Consider the following 19,327-nt stretch of genomic DNA (forward strand, 5'->3'; position numbering starts at 1 on the left):
TTTTGGTAATAGAACGGCAAAGGTCCCGCCATCTTTGATATTAGGCTTAGTTTTTGATTTCTAAACAAACTTTTGATGATATTTGACATTATCAGAATTGGGCTGGTTGTCCAACGTCGGTTACAGAATAAAATAAGATATTTAGCAACATTTTTCGAAAAAGATCTGCCAACTAAAGTCAGTTTATTTGTGAAATATAAGGGATTAAAAGCATATTTAATGGGTTCCATGCATTTTATGGACAAAAATGAATCATTCTAATAAATTTGCAGAGTTGCCAACTTGCTCCGCCTTGCGTCTCAAATTTGAAATTCTTCCTCTACTGCGTCTCAAATATGAAATTCTTCCTCCACTGATCCTCAAATTTGAAATTCTTCCTCTACTGCGTCTCAAATTTGAAATTTTAAAAATATTTTCTCAGCATCTCTAGGTTTATTCCTTTTTCTCTAAACCTAAAGAGGTAAAGCAAAATTTCTGCATAACGTCCTCTTAAGATACTACACGCAATCCTGATCTTGTTTGCGTAACTTACAATTAGCAATTAAAAGATTAATTCATTTAAATTTTAAACAAATATCAATATGACATTCATATTTTTCAATTAAAAGTGCTTGAAAATATTTCTTAAAAATGTTTTTTCACAGCATATCAAGAAAATATATGAAAAAATTATTTACTATTTCAAGTTGAATTCAATTTAAAGAAGACTAAAGCACACATTTACCTGTTTCACACAATAGGTTTCAAATGCATCCATCATTGAAGAACATTCCAAAAACAATTTCCCTAAATTCACAGTAGTATAATCCTGAAATAATAAAATGTACAAGTGGTTTAAAATAAGGCATTAATAAATAGAAAAATATATATGTGTCTATAATGACTGTTTTTAAATATTTTTTTCATATTTCACATCAAAACTATCTTATTGCAATTAATAATTTTGTCCAATGCTCAATATATAATCCTATATATAATCCTATAAAACAATTTAAAAAAAAGTCTATTGGATGAATTAAGCTTATATAAGGAATGATAAAAGAAAAAGAAGTTGTTATGATCTGATCTTTTGATTAAGAAATGACAATGCAGTTTCCTTAGTTTAAGATTTCAGTGTATTTAATTATGTGCGCAATTGTCTCTAAATTTTTTTCAAAATTTTCAATCCCAGCTTTCTGGAAATTCTCTTCTAAAACCGAAAATATGATTGTTTTTTAGCCAAATGTTTCTTTATCTAGTTATTTAAATTGTCCCAAACTGCCTCTGTAAGGGATACAATAAAAAACGATCCTGGGTTGGTTATGACGTCATATGTGCTGAATGGAAACATGCTTCCTCCATTTCATTATTTCAATGCTTTATTAGGTTTGATATCACTTATATCGTATGAACATCCTTTGCAAACTATTATATTTTATTTTATATTATTTTTATATCCGTCGTTGAACAGCCAACCCAATTTTGGATTTACGACTACTAATGTTCAACTCCGTAGCCTTGTAATTTTGAACCAATCCAGAAAACAAGGAAACTCCTGGATCAGTACCCCCAGAGGTATTAATTCGTTATGGGAACATGGAGGACTTTGCGACTCGACAGATTTAAAGTGCATAAGTCCCCATTTACTACACGGGGAGTCTTTGGCCGGCCTGGAATCGAACCCACGAACTCTTGGACATGGGCCCAGTGCCCTACCAGCCAGGCAATCTGGACCCTTTGTAAAGTAGTAGTAAAAATTTTGTGAATTAAACTTACGGTTTTGAGAGTGTGGACAAAATGAAAAAAAAAAGAAGAATTTAAACGTTAAGATTCATTTATTAGCACTATTGCCTTTAAGTAGGGAAGGATTTAATCACACTTTAACTGACGGGTTTCATCAACGGGTTTCAAAATAAAAGGCTTAAAGCCAAAATTATATTATAATTCCAGTCAAATTGAATAATAACTCTCAAGATTTTTCTTACCTCATCACCTTGCTCCACTGCTATATCCAAAGTATCTTGAAGTTTTTCAGAAAATTTTGCATTAGCTGCAATCAATTCATCAAGATTTAAAAAAATACTATTCAATTGTTCTTTTGCCAAAAGTCCAGCTATTTCCATAGGTCGGTAGAATTCCTAAAATAAATTTATTAATTACAAAGACTAAATAGATTTAATCACACACTATTTTATGGTTTTATAGAAAGAATATTAACCCTCCTGGGGTCTCCCCTCTGTCTTATTACAAGGGTCGAGCGCATTTAGAAAAATGCTACCTAAAAGGTTGAGACAAAAGATATGCTTTCCCCTTTCTGGTTCAATTTGTGGTTAAAAGGGATGGTCAAAACAGAGATGAGCCCTGCTTTGGGATTCACTTTTCTGAAAGTTGTTGCTGAACTCTATACAATTTTTCTCTGCAAGCAATGAAGTTCTTGCTGATAAGATGATTGCTTTCAAATCACTTTGCTTTGCTTTTTGACAAGGATAGAGTACTGAACCCTGTACTGAATAGTTAATTGCTATTGATGATTTACTTCTTCTTTCTATTATTTCCCAGATGCATTTGGTGCTACTTGCTAAATTAAAAAAAAAATATATGTGTACCTACTGTTTAAATTGCCTCATTTCCAAATTCAAGTAGGGAGAGTTCGGTAATATACATGTTAGTAAAAAGTCCTATATATCTTTTTAATCAATATTAATAACATTTTTAAATTTAAAAAACAATTAATAGTGCTTTCAATAATGTTAGATAAGAAAAATAGCTGCAGTTCAGTAGATATTATTTTATTTACTTCAAGAATTATTTTTCTGTTTCTTTGAAATGGACTTATATTTCTTTTTAGAAACTTTTTCGTAGTACTCTTATATTGAACTTTAAGTTATTTGAATAATCCATTCTTAATTCGTGGTTTAAGCGTTTAAATCATTAGCTGTTCTTATGACAATTTATGAAAACGATTATAAATATAAATTTCCGTTTACATTAGTAGTTATTAAGCAAAACTGCATTTTAAATTATTAATTCGTGCATTTATAATATATTTTCAGGGTTAAAAAAAATGGAAAGATTGAAAAGAATTCAAAATCTTATAAAATTTTGCATATGAGGATTTAGCTCAAGAATTATTGTAAAAATATCATTTAGAGAATCAATATATTAATTCTTTTCAATTTTGTCCATAGCTTTTAAATTCATGTGAATGATTTTTATAATATAAATCATGTTGTGATAGATATTGTTAAAAAAAATTACGTCGCAGTAACAAGATTTAACTATACAAATAGAAACATATTTTTAGAAATTTTCGTAAGTATTGATTTAATATAATTAACATTGAGCAATTTTTTCAAAATTTTACTTGTTTACTTTTTTTGTGCCAATTTTTGTTTTTGATTTTAATATTTTGCACCAAGTTGGTCCATAGAAACAGTTATACGAACTTATTTTTAATAATTTGACAAGAACAACACGCGATCAGAAGTTTCATCAACTTAGATATCAGATAATCAATCTATTTGCTATTCTAGTATAAATGTCAGTGCTCTAAGTTGGTTGTTTTCGCCCAACCTGATCGAACAACTTTTAAATTCATGAAATATTAAAGGGGCCCGAAAGTAATGTCGCAATGGTGCATTTCATATTTGTTGCTAAGATTTTATTTTACTTTATTTTTTATTTTTATCAATAATGTATTCACCCTCGTTTTCAACCACTTTTTAATGACGAATCGAAAAAATTGAATTGGTTTTTAAGACTAACGATTATGTAATGCTATAACGATTATATATATATATATATATATATATATATATATATATATATATATATATATATATATATATATATATATATATATATATATATATATATATATATAATATATATATATATATATATATATATATATATGTTACGGTGAAACACCGAAATCTGGAGAATGTCGACATTCTCCAGTGAATGTCAACATTCACGTAGTCGCTTGGTGTATGTCCGAAATATTTGCTAAATACCCTTATTTCTGACTTTCACTGTTGAATGTCAACAGTCACATAGTCGCTTTGGTGAATATGCGAAATATTTGCTACATCCAATTTTATATTAATTTATTCGTTAATATTACTATATTTATTTGATATATTTAAATTTATTCTATATTTTAATACTGACGATAGATTAGAAGAAACATCAGTGTTTGGAGTATCGCGCAAATATATACCGGGCAATGGCACTTGACCTTAAAAAAACATCAGTGTAGGGTATACCGGGCAAATGTATACCGGGCAGTGGCACTTAACCTTAAAAAAACATCAGTGTAGGGTAAAAATATCGAATAAATGTAATTATATCCACGAATAAATTCATATCAAATCGAATGTAATAAATATTTCAGACATTCACCAAAGCATATCTGTGATTGTCGATATACACCGGTGAGGGTCCAAATGTACAAGAATGTAATGAAATATTCGATCTTTCACCGACGTATTTGGTGTTTGTCGACATTCACCGGTGAAAGTCAACAACCACCGATTTCGGTCTTTCGCCGTGACATATATATATATATATATATATATATATATATATATATATATATATATATATATATTTAAAATGCTGTTGCTGGCATACTTGACAACCCTCGTCCACAACTATAATTTAATAAGTGTACTGTACTATTAAATCTAACTCACGCACATTTCCGTATACGCCTAAATTGTGAAAGAAAATTTTGATATTAAAAAAAAAAAAAATTAATGCAGCATATTGTTAACACATAGTGAACTTACTTCTTTTATAATTCTCAAGTCTCTTCCATATTTGAGTTCTGTATCTACAAACTCTATAATAATTTCTTTCCTCTCAGACCGACTGAATTCACATTTATGACACACTAGAGGACTAAATAATAGACCCGAATTCTCATCTTCTATTGGCTCTACATGATTATCGCAATCAGCACATAATTGTTCTTCCCAATCAGTTGATTTCAGGCGAGATGGTTTACTGGTTTCCGTTCCAACACCGCTGTCATTTCTTTCAACATCAGATATTCGGATCTAAAAATATTCATTCATTAATACAAACAGAAGATCTTCAAAATTCCACAAAAAATACTTCAATAATTATGAGCATGACATTTCAATGTAAATGCATCCTCCAAAGTGGTGTTCCACCACACCAAGTGAAAGATTGTTCTGTAGCTGGGAATATTCGGTAGAATTTATTATTACAGTAAGATACATAAGACTTATTCGAATGCGGAGGGAAGACGAATGGCTTAACAGAGCGGAAGGTATATTATTGAATATAAAGATTGAAATATAAATAGTCTTATAACTCAACTAAAAACTTATTCTAACGTGTTTTTCTGCCGATGTATAGTAGCATGAGGGCAACAACAAACTCATGCCAACTCGTAAACAATCTACTATCCAAAGTTCAAAGGTAATTAATTTGCGCATGGTGTGAATATACGAGAAAGCTTTTCGATTGTATTTCATTTATTTACATCTTTTAAATTATATTTGATAAATGGATTTGGTGTTAACTTGAAATAAAGTTCACACAATTTTCTGGGATATTACATCACCGTTTCCTCAGTGTAGTTATATATCCATTTCCAGAGATTTTCATGTAGCGTCAATAATATATATATATATATATATATATATATATATATATATATATATATATATATATATATATATATATATATATATATATATATATATATATATATATATATATATATATATATATATATATAGCCATTACATTTTGACCACCCTCCATCTATAACAATGGGCTCACCCAGGTTTTCATGGTTTCTCGCACAGGAACAATGCTTTCAAGGGGCACATTAGGACCCATAATCCTCATGGAACAATCCCTGACGTCTGTGAGCTACTTGAACATAAGCAGGGTGGTCATAATGTGATGGCTCTTCGGTGTATATATATATATATATATATATATATATATATATATATATATATATATATATATACACTACCGGTCAAAAGTTTGCGAAAAGTTTTAAATCTGCAAAGAAAAGGCCTAAATTCAAATGTTCATAGAACTGCGAAAAATCATTCAAATGGCATGAAAATTTGATATGTTCTGAAGTGAACCCTCTACTGTTAGTTACATATGATCAAATTGCAATACTTTGTTTTTTGCGAACTGAATCCAGCTTTTCATCACGGATTGTTTTTATGGTGAAAAAAGTTGTAAAGTTTGAACACTTGCCAAACTTGCAAATAATATTTTTTGTACTTTCTGTTAATAGAAAATAGTTATTTGAACAGTTCTATGTAAGCCCTCAAAATTTCAAATCGATTCGATTTTTTTTGACGAAGTTATAGAATTTTGAAAAACATGTGTACTTCTCTCGATTTTTGAGCATTCCACATATGCAGTCTTCTGGTCTATACATCTTCTATCAAAGAACTTTTTAATTTTTATGTTTCTATATTTTCAAATAATTAATATTTATCATAAAACAAATACTCTTATTCATTATTGTAATTATTATTGTTTATATTTATTGTTTATATTTATTGCTTACCTGTATTAATTTTGTTGTGATATTTTTACTTTATATTAAATTAAATTAAAAAGTTATAACAATAATTACATAAATAATTCTAAAAAAATAATAGCAATAGTATAAAAAATTTGCATTTTTATTAAACTATTTTATTTACAACAGGTCAAATATTTAACATATTCTTATTCGTATTTTGTAATTAAATAAATTAACATTTAAATCTTAGATTCCTCGAACCATCCACCTTTTGCTTTTATTATAGCCTTACATATGCATAGCATTCGTTCTAATAAACCATTAATCACTTCAAGTGATATAGAGTTCCATTCCTGTTGTAAAATGTCCCATAACTGACTTCGATTCAAATATCAGAGCATCGTTTGCAAGAACAAACAAATTTTAGATGAAATGTGACATCTATGAGATATTGTTTTAATTATATTCATAATAAGTTCCTTGTAGTAACAATAATTACAATAATAAATAAGAATATTTGTTTTATAATCAATATTAATTATTTGAAAATATAGAAAACATTAAAATTAAAAAGTTCTTTGGTCGAAGATGTATAGACCAAAGGACCGCAAATGTGGAATGCTTAAAAATCGAGAAAAGTACACATGTTTTTCAAAATTCTATAACTTCGTCAAAAAAAATCAAATCGATTTGAAATTTTGAGGACTTACATAGAACTGTTCAAATAACTATTTTCTATTAACAGAAAGTACAAAAAAATTTTTTTGCAAGTTTGGCAAGTGTTCAAACTTAACAACTTTTTTCACCATAGAAACAACTCATGATGAAAAGGTGGATTCAGTTCGCAAAAAACAAAATATTGCAATTTGATCATATGTAACTAACTGTAAAGAGTTCACATTAGAACATATCAAATTTTCATGCCATTTGAATGATTTTTCGCAGTTCTATGAACATTTGAATTTAGAACTTTTTTTTGTAGATTTCAAAATTTTCGCAAACTTTTGACCGGTAGTGTATATATATATATATATATATATATATATATATATATATATATATATATATATATATATATATATATATATATATATATATATATATATATATATATATATATATATATATATATATATATATATACATACATAAACAGATAACTCATAGAATTTAGAATTCCTGAAAAAGTAACAATATTTACGTTGCTTGGCATTGTAAACATAGAACATTTTTTGACAGAAGATAAAAGAAAAGGGTTTCAGAACACTTCTGATAAAATGGTTTGCTTGATAAATACCTTCGCCTTATCTTCTTCAAACTGCTCGATCTCTTCAGATTCAGTTTGGATCTCTTTAATCGTAAGCAGGACATCTTTGTGGTTGAGATCGTTTCTTGCTATTACTCTTTGCTATGAAATAAATAAAGTTATGATATAAACTGAGAAACAATTCCTTAAATTCCGAAACAATTCCATTTTTTTTTAGTAGAGAAGAGTTGGACAGAACCGGATAGGTTTATAAAAACAGGATATGGTATTTTTGACTTGATTATCGTCTATTAGAAATCACAAGATACTAGATGTTGTAGAATTATTATAAAGACTGACTTTTGATTGAGGATGCTGTCTTTATAGAAAAACGAAGATGGCTTTTTCGTTTCTTGTTCGTGACATTAGAGAAAAAAGTGGGAGTGAAAGATGGTAAGTGATTGATTAGTAAAAAGAAGAGAATGGGTTTTGCTTCCTTAGAATTTTTAAAAGGAATGAAAAAAAATAGCTCAGCGTTAGGAGACTCTCTTTCCAAGGAAACGAAAATGGCTTTTTCTTTTTCGGTTCACGAAATGAGAGAAACAGAGTGGCAATGAAAGATGGTAAGTGTGCAGTTTGCGTCCCTCCCCCAAGGGAGGGAGGAGGACTTGTTAGAGAAATAGTATTCAGAGTTAAAGAGTGGATTTAAGAGGGGCTGTGCCGAATCATTTATAAAATATGAGGGTAGAAAACCTTCCCGGTTTAGTAGTCCCTGAAAATACTAGAGAAAAATATGTTTTGTTACAGGTTTTCTATTTTTATAAGAATTTTCACAAAATAGCGTTTCGCATCGTAAGATGCATCAAAAGGTGTTAAGAGCATATGGAAAGGACGTGTTAAATGAAAACATTAATGTAAAAGCACAGAATTGGAAGGAAGTACGAAAAAATTAATTTATTCCCTTTTAAACTATGTTATTTAGAATGATTCCTTGCAGTTTCTTGATGTTTCTACACATTATAAAGAATATTCTTTCAAATTCATTCTCGTAACACATTCGCTGCTGACCTGGTGCATGATGTGTAGCTAACAATAAGACGCCAAAGATGCGCATTTGCTGGTTGAGACGAAGTTTGTCCCCTCACGATGTCACCAATTGTCCCCTCACAGCTCTGCGTGTTCCAGATATTGGGGTATCCAGATAATGTTTTGAACTGAACTCTTAACATGGGGTTTCCCGTTAAACCGGGAGTGATCAATGTTTTTAATCCAATTTAAGTGTCAAAATACTTTATTCAATTAAATTAAGGGATTGAACTGATAGAAAATCATATGTTTGATGCAATAGCTGCATAAATTTTTAGTTTAAAATCAATTAAATTGCTAAAAAGGCAGGATTGTGTTCCACTTTTTATATGTTTGATGTGGAAAGAGAGTATGATTTTTTTTTGGTGGCATTTCTCGTAAATTTTGTAAGATGCTACTGCTAACTTGTTTTTCTTCAAATTTATTATTTCGCTATTGATCATCATGTCATTTTAATGCAGGTCACATTTTTTCAAAAATGTATACTAAACACTTTTCTAACCTTTGTAAAAAAAGTTGCGAATATTAGGGGTTGAAAGTTAATATTAAAATGAAAAAAATTGCCTAATTTAAATGAATCCGTATAGAGTATGCAAAAAAATCCTGTTTAATTATCTAGGATAAGACACACTGCAAAAATGACTTAAACTTTATTGAAAATTTTTCAGGGAATCACTGTTAAAAAATAAATACAGTTTTTTTTTCTTTTTAATCGTTTCCCATGCGCTACAAAACTTTCTGCTTTTTTGCAGGCTTTCTCCGTATATTTGACGGGTTAAAGCTCTTTTTCGCAAAACAGTTTTTTCTCAATTTTTCGTCATCATAAATTTATTAAAACTGTTAATTTAAATTCTTGTTTCTAAATGCAGTTTTGAGTCCATTAAAATAACATTATTTTAAAAGAAAATTTTTGCAATTATTTTCTATATTTGCTCTTGATTCTCATGGTATTGAACATCGTATAAATAAAATTGTGATTTCATTTATATGAATTCACATAAATGAATTCATATAAACTTCATTGTCGAATTAATATTTTACCTGATTAGTATCTGTCTTTAGATACAATTAATCGGTAAGTTAAACTGCCACTCATTTTTATAAAGGAATTATAATTCAAAAATTTAATATTCATGTATATTAAAAACTGTATTGGACTTACTCGTGGTCTATTTATTCACTTAATCATAAATACTCAATATTTTTGAGGTTGGTATGACTTAGGTAGCAGGCGGTACGAATTAGGTAACTGCTTTCCTAAAATTGTGCTGTTAGCTTGGCAGACCTTGCAAAAACAATAATTGTCAGTACTTACTGCTCAAATGTAATATAAATAAAAGAACTACTAAACATTACATTACAAAATAATTTTGAATACCTCTCTTTTAAAAAAATGTCTTTCCTTTTTATTTTTTTTTCTTGTTCTCTTTGTGAACTTCTTTTTTATCACTTTATTGTGTATTATATATATATATATATATATATATATATATATATATATATATATATATATATATATATATATATATATATACATACAGTGAATTCGCGATAACTCGAATCTGATAGGACTGACGAAAAACTTCGACATATCGGAAGTTCGACTTACCGTTAGTTTCGGCTTTGGAGTTTCAAAATATTGTCGGATTATTTAATTAATGCTTATTAATTACAAATCTTCTAAATGCTTACAATATTTAAGTTCATTTTTCTGACAAGCCATTTACAATAAGACTGTTTGAAGCACTTTATGATACCCTGGTCCATCGGCTGCAACTTTGCTGTTGTGTTTGGCGGGAGAAACTGCAAGTTTACTGCTTTCAAATTAGGTAGATCACTATGCGCTGCGCATTTATCCATAAAGAGTATCAGTTTTCTTTTCTTAGCGAAGAATTTCCGATCCAATTTTCTTACATAGTCTTCAAATAATACTGATGTCATCCAAAACTTTTTGTTAGACTTGTAATCCAAAGGATACGTTTTTACATTCTTGAAACATCGGGCATTTCGGTATTTTCCGATAGCAAGTAAGGGCAGTTTCTCTGTCCCAGACGCATTTCCTCCAACTAGGACAGTCAAACGTTCCTTGCTCATTTTACCCCCTGAGCAGTTTTCATCCTTAAACATCATAGTCTTATTTGGAAGATATTTAAAAAATAAACCCATTTCATCAATATTGAAAACATCATTTTAACTGTATTGAAGTAAATTGGGTAACGTTTCATTTAACCACTGTTCACATACTTCAAGAGGAACAGCTTTAGCTTCTCCATGAAGAGTGCGAAAGACATTGTGTGTGTGTTACAAAGGAAGGGACAAGATATCAGCTCCTAGGGTTTTTTTTTTCTTGCTTCAAAAGATCCAAAAAAATCGAGTTAAAGGGAGTAAAATTCGAGTAATCGAGAATAATTAACATGAAATTGAAGATAAAAGGGTCGGGACCTCATAAAAAAATCGAGTTATAGTAATATTCGAGTTATCGTACTTCGAGTTAAAGCGAAATATATATATATATATATATATATAATATATATATAATAATATATATATATATAATATATATATATATATATATATATATATATATATATATATATATATATATATATATATATATATATATATATATATATATATATATATATATATATATATATATATATATATATATATATATACATATATATATAAACTGCTGTTTGTAGAAAATGCAACACCATGAAGGAATCATCAGAATCAAATGAAATTCGCAGCAAATGTCAATTATAGGATATTATGCAAATTAATAAAGTTTCAGAGCCATCGCGCGTGCGTGGCGCGCGCAGCGCCCTCTGAATTGATGCTGAAAGCGTATAAATAAAGTGCTGTAGCGGGACGTTGAAAATAGTCTATGATTATTTGTTAGTGGCAAACGTTTAGTGAGACCTGAGTATGCCTCCACGACGGAAGAATAAGAAATTCAAGCAACTTACGGAGTTTGAACGAGGGAGGATAATCGGCCTTCGAGAAGGAGGATTTTCCTATCGCGCAATAGCAGCTCGTATGCAGCGGAAGAGTTCCACAGTGATGCGAGTTTGGAAGCAGTGGACCGACGAGCACCGAACAACTCGAAAAACAGGCACTGGACGACAGAAGGTGACGTCAGAGCGCGATGATCGACACCTGCTCCGCATGGCGGTGAATGATCGCACAGCTTCCTCCAGGCAGCTGGCAGCACATTGGTCTACTGCTACAGGTGTACAATTGTCGGCTTCGTCAATTCGTCGTCGTCTGCTGCGCCGTGGATTGCGTGCAAGGGTGCCATTATACAGGATTCCCCTCACGGCGGATCATCGACGGCTGCGTCGGCAGTGGGCTCTTGAGCACAGAGACTGGCGAGCTAATTGGCACCAAGTTGTCTTTTCAGATGAATCACGCTTCAATTTGTGGACCCATGATGGCCGTGTTCGTGTTAGACGTTATGCCGGTCAACGCTGCCTTCCTGAGTGTATTATTGAACGACATAGTGGTCGAACACCCGGAGTTATGGTCTGGGGTGCGATTTCGTATCATGGACGATCCAATTTGATACGAATTGAGGGTAATCTCAATAGCAACAGATACGTCCGTGAAGTGCTACAGCCCGAAGTCGTTCCTTTCCTTCAAGGCATCCCTGGAGCTATCTTTCAGCAGGATAATGCACGCCCACATGTTGCGCGGACTGTTAGAGACTTCTGTTCAGCACAACGCATGCAACTTCTTCCTTGGCCTGCTTATTCGCCGGATATGTCGCCTATTGAGCACGTGTGGGATATGGTTGGTCGGCGTCTCACTCGTGATCCGCGTCCTGCAGTTTCCAAAGACGAACTTTGGTTGCGCATACAAGCGATATGGAATTCTCTTCCTCAAGCAGATATTCAACATCTGTTTGACTCCATGCCACGTCGTATAGCAGCACTTATTGCAGCGCGTGGTGGCTGCACCAAATACTGATTTCGGACGCTTAATTTGTTTCTTTTGTTTTGAAAATTTCATCATTTATTTGTATCAGTACAAGTCGTTTCTGCATTAAATTTCATTTGATTCTGATGATTCTTTCATGGTGTTGCATTTTCTACAAACAGCAGTTTATATTACGTCTTAGCTGGCTTTGAAGTGAAAATTAATTATTCTATTGCATCAAGCCATTCGATTACATTCGATCCAAACCAGCAGCTAGTTAAATGAAATTTTTTTGTGTAAAAATTTGACAAAAAACATGCGTCACTTTACGTTCTTCGGGGGGCGCTATGATAAGGGTTCAGTTTAAAAGAATGTTTCGAATCCGCCAGAAGGAGAGGATGACGATAGAAGCCATCATTTACCTTGTCTATTTTTTCAGTAGCCAGTCACGCGTTCACACCGCTTTATTTGGCATTACTTTTAGGTGTAACTAATGGTATTGGCATGGAATAAAGGTTAGAAGCAAGTTGTGAAATTATGGTATTCTGAATTCTTAGCTCATGTATTCATTGAAAAAAATATATAATGTGAATGATAGTTTATAGAACATTCTAAATAACTTATAATTCATTAGTATGAAATATTTTTCTTTTTTTATGTAACCGTCGTTGAACAACCGATCCAGTTTTTTTCGGTTTACGACTACTAATGTTCAAGTCCATAGCCTTGTATTTTTGAACCCAATCCAGAAGACAAGGGATCTCCTGGATCAAGAATTGGGATAAATATGCCTTCGTGGAGGACATTTTAATGGAACTAACCCGCATTTGCGTTTCATGGAGAGGAAGACCACGAGAACCACCCACGATTAGCCAGACAGCAAGGGGATTCTAATCCATGACCCGTCTACCACTGAGGATATTTTCAAGTGAGAACTGTGGTCGGTGCAAGCCTGGGTGCGGAATTCGTATCAACCTGCCATCGCTGGGATTCGAACATGTTTCACCTCATAGGACGGGGAACTCTCTATCCCCTGAGCCATCGCGGAGCGTGTCAAATAATAGTTACTGATAAAGTATCATGCAAAAATAATGCTTCGCGCGCAGGTCGTCGGGCTACCGAAGCGGGGGAACCATCCCCTCCGCAGAGGATCAAAATTGTGATGGCATGTCTTCGGATCATCCTCAGAGATGTTTCCCAGACCGTCGCCAATAGCCCATTGTGCAGCTCTAGTGCGACGTAAATGAACAACAAAAACAAAAATAATGCATTTTGTCACTTATTAGGTATTTTGTTTTTAGTTTTACACATCATGCACCATCTAATTATGGAGAGAATTTAAGCTGTAATACTGTCACAAAATCAAAATATTTTTTAAAATCAGAAACTGCCTAAGTATTAGTAATTAGTTTGATACGAATAATATTTTTTTACCACTTTTCAATCATATTTGTTACAATAAGTAAATGGCCTATATCTATGTTGACTAGCAGCGAATGTGTTAACATTCCTTCAATTTCATAATGCAGAGAAAATTAAACCTTTTCATCTTCTTCACCGCTCATAACTTTGTCTTCTTCTTCATCTTCAATGATAACATCTTCAGAGAGACCTTCGGATATTCCACGCTCTTTAGCATCCTCCAAGTAGCTTAAAATATCGATTTTTGATGCTCCTTCAAAGAATGACTTTTGATTCGATTCTAATGATGTTAGACCTAAATCTAAATGATAATAAAATACTTTAAGATAATAACTCAATCAGGATAAATGACAAAGAAACATACATTTTTAAACATGTTAATTTGAAATAAATATTTGGAATTCTTATAACTTAAAATAAAAATTTGGAATTCATAAAGTTCAGAAAATAGATTTTAGAATATTCCTCAAAGAAAGAAGATTTTTGTTTCGATTCTAGTGATGTTAAATCCAAATTTAAATGATGATAAAATTCTAATAAATAATAACTCTATTAGGAATTTAAATTACTAAGGAACATATCTTTTTAATCAAGTTATTCTAAAGTTTCCAAAATAAAAATTTGGTATTCATAAAGCTTGAAATATCGATATTTGATGCTGTTTCTAATGATGTCAAACCTAAATCTAAATGATTATAAAATACTTTTAAATAATAACTCAATTAGGAGACTAAATTACAAAGAAACATTTGCAGTCTACGCTCTTTATTAGTCTCGTTTGGGATACAATGTTATTCAAGTGTTCAATAAAACGTCCGAACTGAATCGTTTATTCCAATATAGCGACCACAATTTTCTTTTATTTCCTTAATTTCAAGAAAAAATATCCAAAAGCAGATTTTAAACATATTTGAGCTTTCTAAACAAATATTTAATAATAAATGAATAATAAATAATAAATTTAATAATAAATGAATAATAAATAATAAATTTAATAATAAATGAATAACAAAAATCAAAATGAGACCATTTAAATCACTATTTATTTCCATGCTACCGTTCAATAAAGGTGAAACATCTTGAATTTTCTATGAAATGACAGGACTATCTATTTTTTTTTTTTTATCCTAGGTGGTCTTTCGTATAATCTATGGCCAAAAATAAAATGAAATATAAATAACTTTTTCATCATTAAGAAATAGAAATGTATATAGCATCTCTTGTACGCATTCTCTGTCATGTTTTGTACCCTCTCTTCATAGCACGTGGAAATGTATTTTACCGTGATTTGCCCCTCTCGGTCACTGTGGTTTTCTTGTTCTCTTTTTTATCTTTTTTCTCTTTCAGCTACTGTAGTTTTTCTCGTTTGGTTTCTTATCTTTTGTTTTTCCATTTTTCGTTGGCAACTTTACGTTTTATTTATCAAAGCACTTTGGTTTTTTTTCATTCACGTCTGGCAAATTTTTAAAATGGGCCCCTGCTTTGGAAGAACTTGAAACATGTTGACTATTATTTACCTTCGATGAATTTTTTGAGCGAATGAAGTTTTTTAATCAAGTAATATCATACAGCTACTGTTTCTTGGGATTATTTATTTATATAAGTGAATGTTAAATGCTAGCATTAAGGTAATTCTAATTTGTTGCGAAATAAGAAACAGTCTAATAAAATGGCTTCTAGAATATTAAAAATAATTTTTAAAATTTAAGTAGGCAGAAAAGTATATCGTTTCAATATTTATTCATCTAACTTAATTAACAAAATTTCAATTAAAAAAAATGTCTATAAAATAAATAATCAAAATATGTGTTCCTTTTTTTAAGTTTAATAGTTATTTTTCTTCATTTAAATTTATTTTCAATATTTTTTTAAACAGCTAAAAATTCCATTTTCATAAAATGCTTTAAACTGAAATTAATTCAATTTATACTGTTGAAAATTTCATTTATTGTGTACCTCAATAATGTTTCTTTTTTTTTTTTAAATAATTAAAGCTAAATACAAAGATCGAACAAAGAATATACAAAGGAGAAGAAGGCTAGTTTCGATAGACATAATGTAAACCTGCCCTCCAAGGCATATTAAGGTCCCTGTGTATAAAGGAAAAAGCAACGTTTAGGGGCACAGCAGCAGAGGTTTTTGAGACGGATTTTCCGCCTCCTTACTATTACTGGGGAGTATATGTTTCTTGATTTCACTGCATTTTTGCACTATTTATAAAGAGTACTGTACAAAGATTGAGAACTAATTTAGATTATGAATGTTGATTAAATCTGCTAACATATATTTTGAGATAGAAGGAAAGCGTGCGTGTAGAATTGTAGGTGACTGTCACTCTGTTTAGGACATATGACGCTCTTCTGTATTTCTGCACCCAGCATTAGTTACTATTTCTTTGGTAGCCTTCTTCTTAGATGTACCATTTTCACCTTTCGTTATTCTTCTAATTTGTCAAAAATATTTTTAAAAATTTCAACGAGGCAGTTTCATATAATTTCCAAATCTCGATCAGTTTGAAAATCAAGACAGAGTATCGCACGCAGCACCCCACGTTAGTTACGGATTTCTATTGGGAATACAAATTAGTTCGGTTCGTTTTCGAAAGATGGCTCTGCTGTTATGAATGTTATATAGTGACAGCTGGTTTCGGTGGTTTCAGAGAGGTTAAGCATCTGTCAATAATATTCAGTTTATATCGCTTTAAGTTTCATACAAACACCCTGTTTTTTACTTTGTTGAATACGTCAAATTTTGCGGTAACGAAGCAGCATTTGCGGCAGGTTTTATGTTACTGCTTTAATTGGAAGAAAAGTGCAGTTGAAGAGCATCGAATGCTTGTAGAAGTATGTGGTGACAATGCTCCAACTGATAAATCATGTAGGGAATGGTTTCGACGTTTCAAGAATGGTGAATAGTGAATGATGAATGGTGAATAGTGTTGTATACTATGAGCTGCTACAATCTGGTGATTCCATTACGGGTGATCGGTATAGGCTACAATTGATTTGTTTGAGCCGTGCATTACGAGAAAAACGGCCGTAATACGAGCAAGGACATGGCAAAGTTATTCTTCTGCATAATAACGGTATTATTTGGAAAAGCTCAAGTGGGATATTTCACCACACCCGCTGTATTCCGTGGACATTGCTCCTTCTGATTACTGGTTATTCAGACGGATACAGCATGATTTGTCAGGTCAACAGTTCACTTTTTTCGCATGAATCGAAAATTGGCTCCTAACTTGGATCGCCTCAAAACACGAGACATTTTTTCGAGATGGAATTCGAAAATTGCCTGAGAAGTGGGAAAAAGTAGAAGCCAGCGATGGACAGTACTTTGATTAATCTGTTCATTCATTTTGCTCTGAAGTAAATTCATTTTTGACCACAAAAAAATGGACCGAGCTAATTTGTACTCCCAATATATTCTTTGGTAGCTTTCCTCTTTTTAGATGTGTTGCTTTCTACTTTTGTTATACTTTTAGATTGTCAAAAATATTTTTAAAAATGTCAATGATGCAGTTTCATATAGTTTCCAAATCTCAATCAGTTTGAAAATCAAGACAGAGAGAATAACATATTTCCTATGCCTGTGGCTATCCACACGCTAATGATGGTTAAAAGTTTTTCCAAAGGTTTTGTGATGCACAAGCCGATTCAATCATCAATAGTGCCAGCGGAAATAAATTTTTCGTAAGAATTAGTTTTTACTTTCATATGAGAATTTAAAATTAAAAAAAGAAAGATTCTTTCCTCTTGTTTTAGTCCCAAGACTTCACTATTCTGAATAAATTATCTTATATTTTAATTCTACTCTTAGTATCTATTATTATTATTAAAAGAGATATGTGTCATCTCCCTTTCTCGATTCTTGTATATTTTTAATCAAGCTTGCACCCTTTATTATTATAATTAATTTTTAACATAAAATAAAATCAGTAAATTCGAAAGAAGTACTTAAAGACAATATTCTAATGAAAAAACTTATCAATGCAATTTTTCTTCTTTTTATGTTATGAAGCTTTAAAAATATTTAAATATCATCTCAAACGAATTTATTTTAAAAAAAGAATTTCTTACAAAATTAAAGTGTTTTTTGAAAACAACTCTTTTAATGCAATAAAAAAACTTTTATGAATTGATTTAAATAAAGTAACTAAGTTATTATATTATCCATTAGTAAATAAACTAAATTACATAAAATTATATGTAAAGTAATATATTTATAATAAAATAATTACGAGTTATATAATCAGTAAATAAAATTAATAATTTAACATTTTCGAAAATAATGGTGGAGGTCAATAGCAGTAACAGGCATAACAGTCTAATAATGAACTATGTAATTTACTTACGTTTTGTACTGGAAATATCATTCAGTTCTTCATAAATTGGATCTAAATTTTCGTAATTGTTTTCTAAATTACCATCATCAGTGTCACGATTTTCTTTGGATTCTTTTTCATTCAGATCGGTAGATGGCAGTATCATAGTAAGACTCTCACAAGATTCATTTTTTGCAAGGTCTTCTATAGGAACATAAAATGTAGATTTACACGAAGAAGGAACCTGGAAAAAACAAGAAAACTTAACATTGTATCAGATGGTAAATAGTAACAATTTTACCAGGGGGAAAAAAATTTGAATCCTAACAACCCTTCTCCCAATAACAAGTGATGTGTAAAGAACCACAAGCTTACTAAAATCAGAATAGACCTCAAAACCCTCATATTTCGAGACCTAAATTGAACTAAAAATGTTTTAGATAATCGATTACAAAAAATTTATGAAATTTTATCTTTGAGTGCTATTGAATCACTTATTTTGGTTATATATTTGCTTCATCATCGAAATAAAATTTTTTTCTACTCGTAATCATTCTAAATGTTAAAAAAGTTAGAAAAACAGTGGTTTGTAAAGGAATAACTTTGTAACGAATAAATACAATTCCTCAAAATTTTAACGATGGCGTAAATTCTAGATTTTGGCGAAAAATCAATCAGAAATAATCACCCGGAAGCCTCTTTATTCTTTTTCACCCTTAATGAACTGTTCTCACTGAATGCGATTTTTTCGCAGGTGAATGAGAACCAGATTGGTGGAAAATATTTACCCATAAAAAACCCGCCAATCAGATTCCGT

General features: G+C 30.9%; 1 protein-coding gene across 3 annotated transcripts in view; it reads right to left on the bottom strand.

Annotated features, from left to right (window-relative positions):
• The window catches only part of LOC107449499 (uncharacterized), a 138,027-nt gene that overhangs the window by 7,115 nt on the left and 111,585 nt on the right, over positions 1–19,327 (bottom strand). For all 3 annotated transcript variants that reach the window (XM_087156068.1, XM_087156067.1, XM_087156066.1), the window contains exons 5-10: positions 18,541–18,754; positions 14,306–14,487; positions 7,809–7,919; positions 4,773–5,042; positions 1,965–2,117; positions 725–808 (exon numbers count right to left, since the gene is read on the bottom strand). In XM_087156068.1, the coding sequence (XP_087012194.1) occupies positions 725–808; positions 1,965–2,117; positions 4,773–5,042; positions 7,809–7,919; positions 14,306–14,487; positions 18,541–18,754 (1,014 nt within the window). The remainder of the gene's footprint in view (positions 1–724; positions 809–1,964; positions 2,118–4,772; positions 5,043–7,808; positions 7,920–14,305; positions 14,488–18,540; positions 18,755–19,327) is intronic.

Source organism: Parasteatoda tepidariorum, chromosome 12 (genome assembly GCF_982258835.1).
Source record: "Parasteatoda tepidariorum strain Cologne lab strain chromosome 12, Ptep-v5.0, whole genome shotgun sequence".
In the NCBI taxonomy this organism is placed as follows: Eukaryota; Metazoa; Arthropoda; class Arachnida; order Araneae; family Theridiidae; genus Parasteatoda; species Parasteatoda tepidariorum.